This window comes from Poecilia reticulata, chromosome 20, assembly GCF_904066995.2.
Source record: "Poecilia reticulata chromosome 20, P_reticulata-male-v2, whole genome shotgun sequence".
NCBI lineage: Eukaryota > Metazoa > Chordata > Actinopteri > Cyprinodontiformes > Poeciliidae > Poecilia > Poecilia reticulata.
Window position 1 is genome coordinate 16,239,978 of NC_088849.1, and position 15,137 is coordinate 16,255,114.

The 15,137-nt window shown below is 36.7% G+C and overlaps 2 protein-coding genes across 2 annotated transcripts; both read right to left on the reverse strand.

Moving 5' to 3' along the window:
- Positions 1-610: 610 nt before the first annotated feature.
- On the reverse strand, positions 611-6,814 carry LOC103456560 (solute carrier family 22 member 13-like). The gene is made up of 10 exons (XM_008396193.3): positions 5,646-6,814; positions 5,442-5,545; positions 4,110-4,264; positions 3,752-3,923; positions 3,550-3,670; positions 2,647-2,741; positions 2,343-2,557; positions 2,072-2,180; positions 793-987; positions 611-696 (listed from the first exon to the last, which is right to left on the reverse strand). The coding sequence occupies exons 1-10, from the start codon at positions 6,018-6,020 to the stop codon at positions 633-635; spliced, it is 1,605 nt and encodes a 534-aa protein (XP_008394415.1). The 5' UTR covers positions 6,021-6,814; the 3' UTR covers positions 611-632.
- A 3,713-nt stretch (positions 6,815-10,527) lies between these two features.
- LOC103456559 (solute carrier family 22 member 13-like) lies at positions 10,528-15,004 on the reverse strand. The gene is made up of 10 exons (XM_008396192.3): positions 14,564-15,004; positions 13,603-13,706; positions 13,350-13,504; positions 12,559-12,730; positions 11,956-12,076; positions 11,790-11,884; positions 11,502-11,716; positions 11,251-11,359; positions 10,952-11,146; positions 10,528-10,887 (listed from the first exon to the last, which is right to left on the reverse strand). The coding sequence occupies exons 1-10, from the start codon at positions 14,936-14,938 to the stop codon at positions 10,812-10,814; spliced, it is 1,617 nt and encodes a 538-aa protein (XP_008394414.1). The 5' UTR covers positions 14,939-15,004; the 3' UTR covers positions 10,528-10,811.
- Positions 15,005-15,137: the final 133 nt, after the last annotated feature.

The window sequence follows — 15,137 nt, forward strand, 5'->3', positions numbered from 1 at the left end:
TAGAATGGTTGATAACACTGATAACATTGATAAGTGTTATAGAAATAACTCTTCTGCAAACAATGCAAGTGAAGAGTTCAAACAAAATGGAGTTAAACAGATCATAAACTGCATTTAGTGTGAAATGATCTTGTCCAGAATTCATAAACTATAGACGTAGCGCATTTTAAATATAGCCGAGCTAAAGTACTCTCGTTGCTAAAACAAGAACAAATAAGCCATAAAAAACAATATTTTATATCACATTCAACTTCCGCTTAAAGGCAACCTATAAAAACACAAAGGTTAATATTTTTTGATGATCTATCCAAATGAAAACAAAAATGAATTTTAAAAGTCTTGGGAAGCCTAGCATTGGTTTCCTAAGTTTATTAAATGTACAAATGTGGAAAAGTTTGGATTTTTGTCAACAGAAAATCATTTAATTAAAATCAAATGAACTTATAAACTATAAAACACATTTTTAAAAGATAAAGCTGCCTTGGATGCTGCGCAACAGTCATTAAATGAGAACATACCACATTAAACATATTTAAACAGTTCCTCCTAAAATGTTTTTTTTTTTAGTTAGATCTGTTACAAATGTTAATAAATGATTAAGAAATGCAACAAATTATAGTTTATATTCAGATTTATAGTTTCTCCTCCATCCCTTCATCGCAGCGTTGGCTCCCCTCTGGTGCATTTGTGGATTTTCTATTTCAAAAACACAAACAAGCGACACGCGTATTAATTACGGTGCAATGCAGTGAAAATAACACATGTTGCTATTAGTCGCAGTGCTCAGCCTACTTCAGTTCAATGTGGTCTTGGAGTTCGACATTGAGTGTTTCAGGGAGCAACAGGCTGAAACAACCAGCAGCCATCGGGATGATGCCGTAAATCACCATGGGAACGCTATAGTGGTAGGCCTGCAAGAGCTTGACTAGTGGTGAGAGGATGCCCGCCACCCGAGCACACATAGAGTTCACACCCATACCGCTATGTCTGCAAGACAGCACAGCCAGAGCTAAAATGAGTTTGGTTACAATAGTCAATATGACTCTAATTAAATATGTACTTAACTCTACACAAGAAATAAACAAAGCTTTATTTGGTTGATCATTCCTTTTGTGGAAATAATATTTATGTCACTCCTAAGAAAAACCTGTTTATTTCTATTTTAAATGATGCAATACTTGCATGGGAAATTCATTTGTGAGTTGAGCACTAATGCCAAACAACTCTTCTCTACACAACCAAATATGTAACGTAAAATATGACATTCACAGATATTTGATTCTGTAAATAGCTCTTATTTACAGCCTCCTACCTACCCAGCCATTAGAATTGGATTAAATTTTCAACACCAAAACTTCAACTATCACATTTTTTCTCATTTTACATTTGTATATTGCAATATAATATTTTGAAAGAAGCTTGGTGACACACTACATGACTGTCACAGTTTTCAGAGATTTTGGAAAAGACAAATTTTAGTGCCTTGACTTGGTTATCTCAGAAGATAAAAGGGTTTTTAGGCCAGTGCATCAAAACTTGTCTAGGATGAAAGTAAGGAACAAATTTACCACTAGGTGGCGGTAATGTTACTTCCCTAGAAAATGAAAGAAAATGCTGTTTAAAATAAGATAACGGACAAGTTAATATGATTTGGACAATGTTGTCTGTATTCTTTGTTACACTTATGGTGAGAGTTTGCAATGTGAATTTGAAAGTTTGTTTATTGAGTTTGGAATGTTGGCTGGCATCTAAAAATGTAAATATTTCTATCTGAACAGCTAATGTTATGTTTGGGCTGCATTGCACACATACACATTAAGAAGCCTTAATAAATATCCTATTCTATGTGGAAACATGTAATTTAGAAATGTTTCAAATATAGTTATAACGATGCAAACATACAAATTAGTTAGTTGTTTGTATTGTACTGTATTGCCGGGAAATAAGTGAAAGTTGCGTCTGCTTTTTAATTGGGTGTTTATTTCAATGCATATTTTAACCAAATCAGCTTTTTTTCTTCTTTTCTAGACTTCACAGTGTATTTAGTTTTTTAAGGAATAAGCAGTAATACCTTATATCAGTAGGATATAATTCAGCTGTATAGACATAGGCTGTACTGAAGGCAGCTGTAGCAGAAAATTTTCCCATCATAGCAATGACTGTCACCAGCCAAGGTAGGGCTGGTGGGTATAAAACAAATGTGATTAGCATATTTAAAAAATAAATAAATAAATAAATAAATAAATAAATAAATAAATAAATAAATAAATAAATAAATAAATAAATAAATAAATAAATAAAGTGTAAGAAAACCGCCAACAACAAACAGCTAATATGGTTACCTCTTGGGACCGCAGTGGCAACCAAACAAGAGATTCCTCCAAGGAAAAGGAAGCCTGCCTGACATATTCTCCTCCCAAAACGCTGAATCATAGTCAAACAAGCCACATTGGCAGGAATTTCAACAGTGCCAAAGATGAGCTGGGTGAGGTAGATATTTAGGCCGAAACTCCCTATATTTAGGCTCAGTCCATAAAACAGGAAGCTGGATGCAAACCTGAAATCAGATGCACCATTAGCTTGACTACTGTCATATATCTGCACATGGTAACTTTTTAAAGCAAATGGATTCTTAAGGAGACAAACCAGTTAAAGCTCATTATTAGAGTGCGTTTCCTCAAATATGATATGCGGAGGATGTCCGTCATGTTCTTTCTGTCCGGGATAGTTTCCAAATGTACCTGAAATGTTGAAAATGAACTTCAGGAAAATTTACACAAAAATACAGTTATAGACATTTTAGTGTTTATGGCGTTATTTAGACAGTGCATCATCCTAACCTAAAACATTGTTATGAAAGACGTGTATGTTATAAAAAACAGACGAAATTTCACTTTGCCTTTTATCTGATGCTTTGAAATTGGCCTCTGTCTCTTTAATTCTCCCACAGGAGGAAAAAGGAAATGACATTGCTGGAAATAGGGGATCTGGTGGGCTTGTCCCATCAGATCATCAATTTATGAAACCATACAAAAAAAATAAAAAAATCAAACCTTGTAAAAACGCACATGGCGTCAGTGTGACCCTGCCAGACCCCACACAATTTAAAAACTCATGCATGAACTCATGCAGCTCTTACTTTAATAACATTGCAACATGATATAAGCTAAAAAAAAAAGTCAATTATACCTAATACTCTCCACCTCCTTTAAGTACTTCACTTACGTGACTTCAGATTGCTTGTTTTAAGTTAATATAATCCCGCTTGATTCTGATGAAGTGAAAGATCAGCCCAAAATAGTTTTGGTCTTTGCTCTGACAATGAAATCCTAAACTGATTGTCTTTTCTTTGCTTCAAATGAAACAATTCAGGCCAAGAAATCAAGCTTAGTTGGCTGTATTTTGTAATGTCACAGAAAAACTTTTTATATTTAAAGACGCATGCGAAAACATAAAACTGTGGATTCAAAACCATCCAGGCAAATATATTAATATCAGGTCTGAGGAAGACATTCGAGGTTTCTGAAGTTTGACATGTGGATGGGAAACCTTTTCTAGCAGATCTCCTGGTACTCTTCGTTTGTTAACTTTGGCTGCCCGGCGGAGCTCCTTCACGGCCTCCTCCTTCCTGTCGTGCGTCATCAGCCATCGAGATGATTCTGGGAGAAACCTGTCGAGAAAAGACCTCCAATGCAACTAAAGACTGCAAAAGCAACGTTTTAGTTGGCGATGCAATTTTTCTGCTACGAACCAGAAGAAGAGCAACAGGATTACAATAAGAGGGCTGAAGAGCACAAGTTGCAGGATCCTCCAGTTTCTGATCAAATATGCAACACCGGACAGAATCATCTGTCCGATTGAAAAGAAAGCGATGATGGTCGTTGTGCAAAGAGCAGACTTTGAAACGTCAGACCACTCCACCGCTGGAAACCAGATTAGGAGAAAAGTCACTTATGGTCATAATTATGTGACACTGGTGAAGAGTAAGAGATTAAAACGTTTGTAATGTTAAAACTGTACCTTCATACTGTGCTTAGAGTGAAATACATAAGATCTGTGTAAGTCAGGGTTCAAGCAAAACAAAACAAAACAAGAAAACACTGACCTACCCATGACACATGTGTTCAGAATAATGACACCACCCGAAGACCCACATAAAAATTTAAAGATTATGTAAACGTAGATGTTTGGTGAGAAAGCCGTAATCACTCCAAACAACAGTAGAAGGAGAATTGAAAGCAGGACTGCAAGTCTTCTACCAAACCTAGAAAAGAAAACAGAGCTTTATTAGAGGGCAAAATTGAAAAAAGAACGCAAAGAAATCACACATAATTCTTGATTTGATTTTTTTTTTAATCATAAAACTCAACATTAAATTTAACATTAAGTTACAGATGGCCTTCAGGCATATCAGCTGATCTGAAGTGCTTTGCATATTACATTCCCAGTACTTGTTTCACAAATTAAAATATTTAATAGTGCACGAGTAAGGATTCCTAACCCCATTTTGTCTGTAAATAACAATTTCCATATTTCTATGTAAATGTCTAATGCAGCCTCATAAGCACCTTTGATGTTTTGAGATTAGAGTTGCTATAAGATGGTAGAAGTCCACTTTACTCATGTGTGCTATCAGACATTCATTCCTGCACATTTTAAATTTTACAGGTAAAGGCTTTTCCAGTCAGATTCCTTCATTTCTTTCATCACCGATTATAAAATTCTGAATATTTAAGGCTAAAACTTTCACCTTTGGCTTTATTTTCTGCAAGTTCTACAAACTACAAAAAAAAAACAAAACAAACACAATGCCGTCAAAGTGGCTTCCGATGAGGCTGTGATGTAAAGAGCTATTTCACATTTTATTATTTGTTTATTGTGATTTGGTATCAGAACAAACAAATACCAAAAATCAAAAAATGACATCATGCCCATCAAATACCAGACCTGATCGCCCACCACTAAGTCACGGTCCTTCAAATTTTATAAATATTTGTCATAAAATTCAAGGTGTGCTGTGGAAAATCAAAAGAATAAGTAATTTAGATATAAATTAAGATAAAAAAAGCGCCTCTTTTCTTTTTCAGTTAAAATAAATATAGACACAATCTTTTAAATTGGGGAGTAAGAAGTGAAGTCTGTAAATTCGGTTATTTTTCCCACAGTTCCACCCAAACTTAGTCAAACCTGGAATATGACCAAAAGAACTTCCAGACTTTTCCAAACTTCTCAGGACTGTGCAGAAACCCCGAAATAGTCTAATATCCGATAAATCTAACATCACATTACACTAAAATGAAAAACAGTCTCAGTATATTGACTAAGATAAAAAAATAAAAGCGTTATTTCCCACAATCGGTTAACCTGGAAATAATAGCACAGGGTTGATATTAGTACCATGAGTTCTTCCCAAAATGGTGAGGTAAAAGGAAAAGTATTACCTGTCAGAAATAGCCCCAAACACCAAACATCCAACGAGAATACCTGCCATGAAGATGGACTGCGATGCCTCGATTAACCCACTTTTGCCGCAAACTAGATCAAACTGTAAACAAAAGCAACTGTTATTACAGAAGAAGATAAAAATGCACTAAGAATTCCAAGGAGAAAGCAAGACTGTAAGAAAATAATGGATTTTTGCTGACGTCTGTGACAAGGCTCGACGCTCCTTGTTGAACCTCGTAGTCCCAGCCACTGATGCATTCTGTTGTCCCGTTGAGGCCATGTGCTTCAATAGTCTCCAAATCCAGATCCACGGGGGTGAACATGACACACGTTTCAAATCTCCCATCCCGGTCCACCGGGATGGTGAGGTTTCTTTGTCTCTCTTTTGTCAAGTTTGCACCTCTCTCCAAGATCCAGTCCGTGTTGCAGCAGTGAGAGAAGCTCAGTCCCGCGAACACCTGACTGCTGACATCGAAAGCCGGGAAAATGCTGGGTATGCATAAAGCAACAAGCAAGCTTTTCTGAAACAAGCCAAACTCCCCGACCTCCTTCAGGACGTCTCCGAAGCTGCTCATCTTGGCATGTGGCACGTTTGACAGAGTTCTCCTCGTAGATGTGCACAGTAGAGACAGGTTTAATATTTAACTAAGCACAAATAAGATAGTCCTTGTCACTGCCTTTGTAGCTCTTTTGAGGGGAACAATGGGTATTACGACAGCAATAAAATGTCAGATAGAGATAAAAACCATGTTATCATAAAGCTGTGTTATGAGTGAAAAAAACCGGAATCAATAAATTAAAAAGGCATTATTAATCAGTTTTACAAGCGCGCAACAGGATGATCAAAATCTGATGATATTCAGCTCAATATTTACAGCTGTATATCATCTGAATATATACAGCTTTCTGTAAATATTCAGATTTGCAGGAAGGTGTAAATCTGAATATTTCCATGGCGACACGTAAGTTTAAACTTTGTTTCATCATTGGCTGGACCTACACGAAAGGCAGATTTTATGACTTCACCTGCAGCGTTTTGCCATCAGATATTCATACAAATTATAGGTTTCTTCTAAAGCACTTGGTATTCTAACATTTTTATCACTTTTATCCAAACAATAAAGTCAAAAGAAGTAATTTATGCAAACTATTGGGTGAACATTATTTATGACTAATCATAAAGAATTACAGAACATTATTTAAATCTCTTATTCATCATATCTACTGTGTTGTTCACACACACATATGGCTTAATAATCAGTCATAATAAAACCAATAATTAGTTTAAACTGATTTATTTGGATTCCTTCAAATCCAAATAACATACAGCCACAAGACCTTTTTTTCCAATGTAATAGCACAATAAATACTAATTTACAAATTATGAATAGAAAGAAATTATGTTGTAGCTTTTTCATTAACAGTGCATATATGTAGCACTTGTGCTACACCAATAATTTATGCAGAGGGTCTTCCAGTACAGATTTAAAATATTTTCAGAATACATTATAGTGTCCAAGGTGTTCACATTTTCCTATTTCAATAAATAGCCGTGCATGTATTTGATTTATTTATAGTAACAGTATGTATTTTGTCAAAAAAAATAATGCACTCCTTGGCGAAGACAATGATGAAATTCTGAAAGATGCAGCAGGATAAAATATGTCATATATAGACGTGCATATCTGGTTTTGAGAGCTGAACTCAAAACACTTTTCTGTGTATTCATGCTTCATACTCTGAAGATTTCTGGTTTTACTGGCTCCAAAATATTATATTTTGTTTTTAAACATGAATGTGTGCACCTCTCCCTAACTAAAGAACCAGACATTTAGCATGCAAGTAGTAGTTAATGTCACACAATGTGCTATCAGCACCAGTTTGTGACACAGCCACAAACTGGTGTATAAATGTTTGTGTGTGATCACATGAAAACTTTGGTCACCTGAGTCTTTTTAACTTGTATAGTAGACCAGAAGGCCACCAAAAGTCATGATGACGAGAACTAGAGTAACATTTCTTTATGAACGTAAACATGCGAACGGGTAAGCACACAGCAGACCTTGGAAAAACAAACGGGATTGACTCGGCATGTTTTCCAATTCAATGACCACAGCAGGTAGAGTCAGCTTCAAAAATCTAAATGAACTTTACACAGAAGAGAAAATGAACTCACCCGTAAACCACCCTGTCGATCTGTACAGCCCCTGCAATGCAGTGGTTTTTTTGGGGTTTTTTTTCCCACTTACAATCATTAATAAACTTTAAGTTTTTAGTTAATGATTACGTCTCGAAACAAACAGGATTACAATACTGTGAGACTCAATAAGATTATACTTCTATCTTTTAGAAGCTAATGCGTTCATATCAGTATTTAGCTCCTATGTGTCATCAGCTTTCCCAGGTTGGGTTTTAAGTACCAGGTATGTGTGAGTTCAGGTGAAATTTGAGTCACTGTGAAGTAATTATCCATGCCTGGGAAGCTATTGATTTTGCTCATGTTTGTTCTTCAAATGTCATTGTATCTTGCTGCAGTTTTGTTTATCTGTCATCTGTGGTATTTGGCGCCTTCGCTCTAGTAGTTCACAGTTCATGAACATTTTTCCATGGCACACCTACAGTGTATCGATTGATCATTAACTCTTCCCTTTAAAGAACATAATAAGATAAGCAGTAAGGTAAGATGAAAGTCATTATGTTTATGAACTTTTTTGATGAGGTTAAAGGTGTGGGATATGTTACACACGCATTATATTGTGTGTAATATGTATAGATACAAATTGCAGAGGATTAAGATGTGAAGATTATCATCATAAAAAAAATCCACAACAAATGAAAGACTACTTTGTTTACTCAATTCTCTAATTAATTGGTAATTTGATTTGATAGCTAAAATTATCTTTCAACAGAGCATTTTGTTAGGAAGTGTCACAAAATGTCCCAGCCAGGATCCCTTAATCTCACAACTGGAGCGTAACTAAAGGACGTGTGAGATGATAGAAGATTTAATAGGCTCAGGTTTGAATTATAATTAATACTATTTAATCCTTTTGCTATTCCACCATAATTTGATTTAATTTCCACATCCTGGGTGGGTATCTTCTTCTAGTTGCTTGTAACAAGGTGGGGTTTTTTTTTATAGCTGAATCTACAGTGGAGATGAAGGATTAGGCAAATTAATAACAAATCTTCCAACAGGGACAAAAATCAGAAGCATGGACTGCGTTGAGGTTTCAAACAACTGGATCTGATTAATGTTTGTCTGTGACGAATGTAATGCACCAACTCGATTGTGAAAAAAGTTACGCTATGAAGTCAAGCTATAAAATCATTTGGTCTGCCATACAGTATGTCAGTGTTGCACAAAGCTGCAATAATTAGACAATTATAGTAATAATGAATACATTTGAATATTCAAAAGTTACTCTGTTTTCTTAACTCAGTTCACTTAGTGACTAATTACACAAAGACCGACGTTTTAAGCCTTTCAAGACGGTTTAAGACTAATTTTCAACTTGTACTTAATGAAACCATGACTTAATTTCTTAGATGATCAGAGTATTTATCAAACCAGTTAACATTTTTCATACAGAAATGTGTGCATGTTTAAATACATGATTAAAGGTTATTTTCAAAAAGTGACAAACAAGCCTCACTGCAACCCACAGTTTAATCATCTGTTAATAATAACTGTATAATACCACCCAGTCTAGGTCTCTGTGCCAGTAATAAAAGTTTCATTTAGCAGAAAATTAGCTTTGAAGCATTAAGATTTTTCTTGTCATTAAGAAACAGCAACTAAGGTGTTTCTTTGCCAAAACAGCAGATGCAGTCAGAGACAACTGCTTTCAGTACAACCATGTTGCTGAAGTAAGGAACTTGAGCTTAATTTACTCATAATTTGGAATTGGGTCATTTATTCTGGATTTGTTTGGTTTGCTACTGTATGTGGAGCGAATGTGCAGATTAGCCCTGTAGTTTTTTGAATTTTCTCTGCCATAAGTTGTCAACTTCATTGCAGACCCTTTAGAGTGAAGTTCAGTTGGTTCAGTCACAGGAGGCACTGTGGGCTTGTCAACTGCTGCAAGTGAAGCTCGAGCATTATTAATGTTTTTGTTCATGATTTCCGCAAAGAATGTTTTTGTGCTGAATGATAACTTCACAGTCTTTCTTTGTAGATCTCATAAACCAGTGAGTTTTTGAAATGCTTCCTTTCACCATCCAACTGCTAACTTGGCCTCCAGGATCAGGATCAGATGCTCTCTTCATTTCTGACATGATGAGAGCTACAGATGCACAGCGGCGGGGAGCGCTAACTGAACTAGTAGTTGCACTATAAACCTACAGCACTAATCACAAACATTAGTTCCACTAATGCAAATGTGCTATGCTTACATAGTATTTAACAGGAAATAGATTTGATCTTATCTAACAACTACTTTTTGCAATTTTATTCCTGAGGTCAGAGTCACTAAAAGGAACCATCAGTCAGCGTGAGTGTGTCAGGGAGGTAGGACCATTGTTTTTTTTTTTGTTGTTGTTTGTTTTTTTCACTGTATTTTTTGGTTTTTATATTGATAATTAATAATATTACAATTACAGGTGATAAAAATATATTTACCTTTTTGGTTGTTTGTTTTTGACTGTATACAGTGAATAGCTTGCAAATCCACCTATCAATATAAGATCTAGTTATTATAAAATAGGTCACTTCGGAATAATAGTTAAATTAAGTGATGCAAATAAATAAATAAATAAACAAGCAGCACACAATGATTGTATTCAATCATATGTTCACATATTATTATATTGATATAGCTTATTCTGTCGTGGAATCAACTTGGAAAAAACTGTTCACATATAGCAAAATTAACAATCCAAACGGTACTGTTAGTGTTTAGGACTTGCAAATATCAGTTATATGTGTCATAATCAATCATAATATCTCACGATAACGGTTTTCTTCTGATAACAACTAAATGATTAATGTCAAAATAATTGCTCCATCTCTTCTTAATGGTTTACAATACATATATATGCTAATAATAAAACACATATGTAGACCTGTTTAGGACCTAAATATATCACACAGGCAGACAGAATTTGTTTTATTTTCACTGCTTTTCTGCACATAACTGTCAAAGACGCATACTAACATTTACATATCATTAAAAAGAAAAGGGAAAAAGGTACTAAAAGTACTATAATTTATTAGTGACCCATTGTCTTTGGAATGTCAAAAAAATAAGATTGTAACAACTAATAAAATGTGACACATAATTCAAATGATAAACTCTACAGTTAACTCAATAAAAACATATAACTATTACATCAGATAGTCATAATGCCAGTCACCTCCGAAACAATCACAGTTTTGTGCTCTTTTCTTCTTTATCTTCTTGAGCACAGGATCCTTTCTCTGTGATTTCATCAGATGATTTTCTGAAACTATAAACAGAAGCGAGTGATTAGCAAGCAGCATAAGCCAACTGGTGGGTTAACTCACTCGTTTTCAGCAAGGTCCTGCAGCTCGGCGTTGCGAGTTTCAGGCAGCAGCACACAGAGACCACCAGCCACGATGGGGACAATGCCATAAATCAACATGGGGATGGTATAATGGTAAACATCCAAGAGACGGATCAGGGGAGCAAGGATTCCTGCCACTCGGGCACACATGGAGTTCAGACCCACACCGTTCTGCCTGTTGGGACAGAAGATCAAGTGGTCAGCTGTCTCATCGCTTCAATAAAGCTAAAATGATAAAGATGGATCCTTAGTTTTGCCTTCAGGTCATTACTTTCTTACCTCAGAATGGTGGGGTATAGCTCTGCTGTATAAACGTAAACTGTGGCAAAACTGGCAGTGGCTGCAAATTTACCCAGAACGGCTATAACTGTGATCACAATGGGAAGATCTGACGAGCAAACGAATTATATTTCTGTAATGAGGGCTGGACTTTTTATAGACATAACCATTAGATGACCTAATGGCAAAATAATTGAAGGGTGATTGTGATTTTTTTTAAATCGAACATTTCAAAGCCAAGATTGTGTTACCTTTTGGTATAACAAGGATGCTAAGGCAAGCCACGCCTCCAAACAGCAGGACTCCTCCTTGGCAAATTTTCCTTCCAAAATACTGTAAGAATGGCAAAATACCCACACGAGCAGGAACCTCCACTATGCCAAAGATGAACTGTGTGAGGTAAATATCCAGACCAAAGTTGCCAACATTGAGACTTAGTCCGTAGTACATCAGACTTGTCGCAAACCTGTTAAGTCATGACAAAGACATTAAGTGACCTCATAAAGTTAAAGCTACTAAAGTGCCAGCTGGATACGTACCAGACAGTGCTCATGATGAGAGCCCGTTTTCTCAAGTACGATAACCTGAAGATGTCCAGCATGGTCCCCTTTTTGTTCGCACCCATGTCATCCAGCTGAAAAATTGTGGGTGTGATTAGTGAGCTAGGTTTCTGGTAGAGGTCAGAGTGTGATTGGTGGGACTCACTTTCTCTAGCAGCTCCTCTGGCACTTTTCTCTTGTTCACTTTAGCGGCTCTCCGTACTTCCTTTATGGCCTCCTCCTTCCTGCCCTGTGTAATGAGCCAGCGAGCTGACTCTGGAAGAATCCTGCTTGACAAATAAGTCTGGATCACAAACCGTGCTGTTTGTTTTTATTGTTTTTTGTGGCTGTTTTCAGCTGCATGACGTGTTGAAAGATACAGCATATTTCTATTAGTCACCAAAAAAAGAGTTTGCGGTTTTTAAACATATTGGTCACAGTCATTTTTGTTGTTTCATTCTCTTGAGGGAAGAAATTTGTCTGCCTCCATCCCCTCTGCCTGCCTTATGTAAAAGACAGTCATGGTGTGGTGGAAACTAAAGAAGTTCCACCCATCAGTTTTTATTGAGGTCACTCGTTTTCAGCAACTTCAACTGTTTTAAAGTTGAAGTTGAGAAGCTGTTTCAAATTAAATAATCTGGTCAAGTTATTTTAAATCATGTTAACATGTTGATAAGTCATAAAATCCCACTTTTTTTTTTTTACTCAGGTTAATACTGTGGAAATCCTACCTGTGCCTACTTTTAGAGGCAGTCATACAAATACTAACCAGTAGAAGATTCCCAGTACGAGGATAAGGGGGCTGAAGAGCACCAACTGCAGGATCCTCCAGTTGCGGATGAAAAAAGCAGCTCCAGAAAGTATCATCAGTCCAAGAGGAAAAAATGCATGGCAGATGATGGTGCAGAGAGCAAACTTTGAAGAATCACTCCATTCTCCGCCTTTAAAGGAATATTACAAGAAGTGTGAAATCAATTATCTATGCGGCGTAATTTCCAGACTATAAGTTGCCGCTTCTTCACGCGCTTTGAACACTGCAATGTGACTACTGTAACGCTTTTCCCCAGGTTTTCAAAAGGCTGGAGTGCTGCCTGATGAAGAGGACAGCACAAGCTTACGAGTGAAACGAAAGTGACATTGAGAGCAACAAAAGAAGAGAGACTGAGGGAGTGTGAGTGAGGCTGTTCAATTCCGACACTGAAGAAGACTACTTTGGTGGTTCTAGTGTGCAGGAGGAAGATGTGATCAGGGGCTTTTTCTGGTCAGCCCCTGAAGTTTCTTGCTTTTTAAGCAGCTGTGTTACAGACACTGTTATGGATAAAGCATGTAGGGTATGTAAAAAAAAATAAAAATCTTTCTGTGTAAATATCTCGTGTTACAACATCGACATCTGCAGCTTATAGGCAGATATGGCCTATGTATGTACACTTTTTTGCCTCTTAAAGTCAGTTGGTGAGGCTTACATTCAGGTTTTCTCAATAGTCTGGAAATTACGGTATTGATTGGTATAGATTGTGCACTCGAACTAAAGTTCCCATTAAATTCAGCTGTGAAACCTGCCAATGACGAAGGCATTTGCGACAATTCCAGATGTTGAGAAGCCGCAAACAAACTTGAGAGCGACGTAAACGTAGATGTTGGGTGAGAAACTGAGTCCTACTCCAAACACAAATAAGATGAGGAGCGACAGCAGGACCACAAAGCGTCGGCCGAACCTACAGAGAGGAAGGCTGAAACGTTACACATGTCCCTAAAGGTTAATTTTGCTAGTTAACTGTTCCCTAGTTAATGGTTGGACACAAATGGTCATCACCTGTCAGCCATCTGTCCCAGAACGAAGGCTCCAACCAGCAGACCGGCCATGTAAATAGACTGAGATGCCTCAATGAAACTGCTTCTGTCGCACACAAGGTCAAACTGACAACAACATTGAAGAGACATAAAGAAAAAATGAGTTATACTTCATTTCTCTAAGTTTTTTTTATCCTTTTGCTTCAGCTACTTTGATATATCCTACTTTTTGGATGCATTAATTTGTTATGAACATGGTTACGCAACACTTCTTTTCAAAAGTTATTATACATCTTGAAACAGTAAGAAATGTGATGTGAAAGAAGTTTCTCTGATCAGAAGAAACAACAACTAAACTTTTGAGCCTACATGTAAAAAGCTATGGGTGAAGGAAAACCACTGCTTCCACTGTCTTCATCATGTTGCTGCATGCCTCTTTGATGTCCTTAGGTACACCTCATATAATGTGTTTTCGTCATTTCCCTTTTTATTCCAGATATCTCAAGTACCAAGAGCTTAAAGCAATGAGATGGATGGAATCTCCAGTCTTTAGACTCTGAGCCTCCCTCCACTGTTTAACATCTTGTAATCTGTTCAAAGGTTTTTACATGTATTCTGTCATTTAAAAAAAATGTATTATATGTATTTAATGCCTTAAAGTACCTTTAATTGTGTATTGTTGTTTTTTGAAAGTGACATTTATAAATCTAGCACTCACCAGTCTGTAAAACCTCTTGTAATCAATATGTGCAATTATATTTTTAGCCATTTGTTCTGTTTTACTATCAAGTCAAATAATTAAAAAAAAACATGTCAACTAACTTTAAAGTACTTTGTGTCATAATTATGCACTTTCAGCAGATCAGCGTTCCAAGGTCAGCACTTATTTAGCGTCAGTCAATCATTCAGTGACAATTATGTGGCATTTTGCAGACTCTCAAAAGTTATCTCTCTCTCTGTCGAGCTGCTCAAGATTTCCTTACCTCTGTCACAATGCTGGAGGCATGGTTGGGCTTCTCAAATTCTGATCCGTTTATGCATCTCGTTGTTTCGTTAAGTCCGTACCTTTCAATGGTTTCCAGGTCCAAACTTACAGGTGTGAACATTCTACAGCTGTCAAACTTCCCCTCGCCGTTAGTGGGTATGGTGAGGTTTCTTTGTCTTTCATCAGTCAGGTTGGGTCCCCGCTCCAAGATCCAGTCGGTGTTACACCGGTGCGGAAAGTTCATACCTGTAAACACCTGGCCGATCACATCGAACCCCAGAAATATGCTGGGTATGCATAATGCAGCCACCAAGCGTTTCTGAAAGAAGCCAAATTCCCCGATCTCCTTCAAGATTTGCCCAAAGTTGCTCATAATGGTCTCCTAAAGTCCTCAGCAAGTAATGAAGACAAGGGACAGCTGTGGTTTCAAGAAAAGAGAATGGGTCTCATCCTTTAAGTTAATGTTTAAACAAGCAATCAGTGTGCTTTTATGACCTGTCAAATTACTAACAGACCAGCAAGCAATATTGTCAGATATGAGCTATCAGGGTTTCTCCTTTAATTAACAGCAC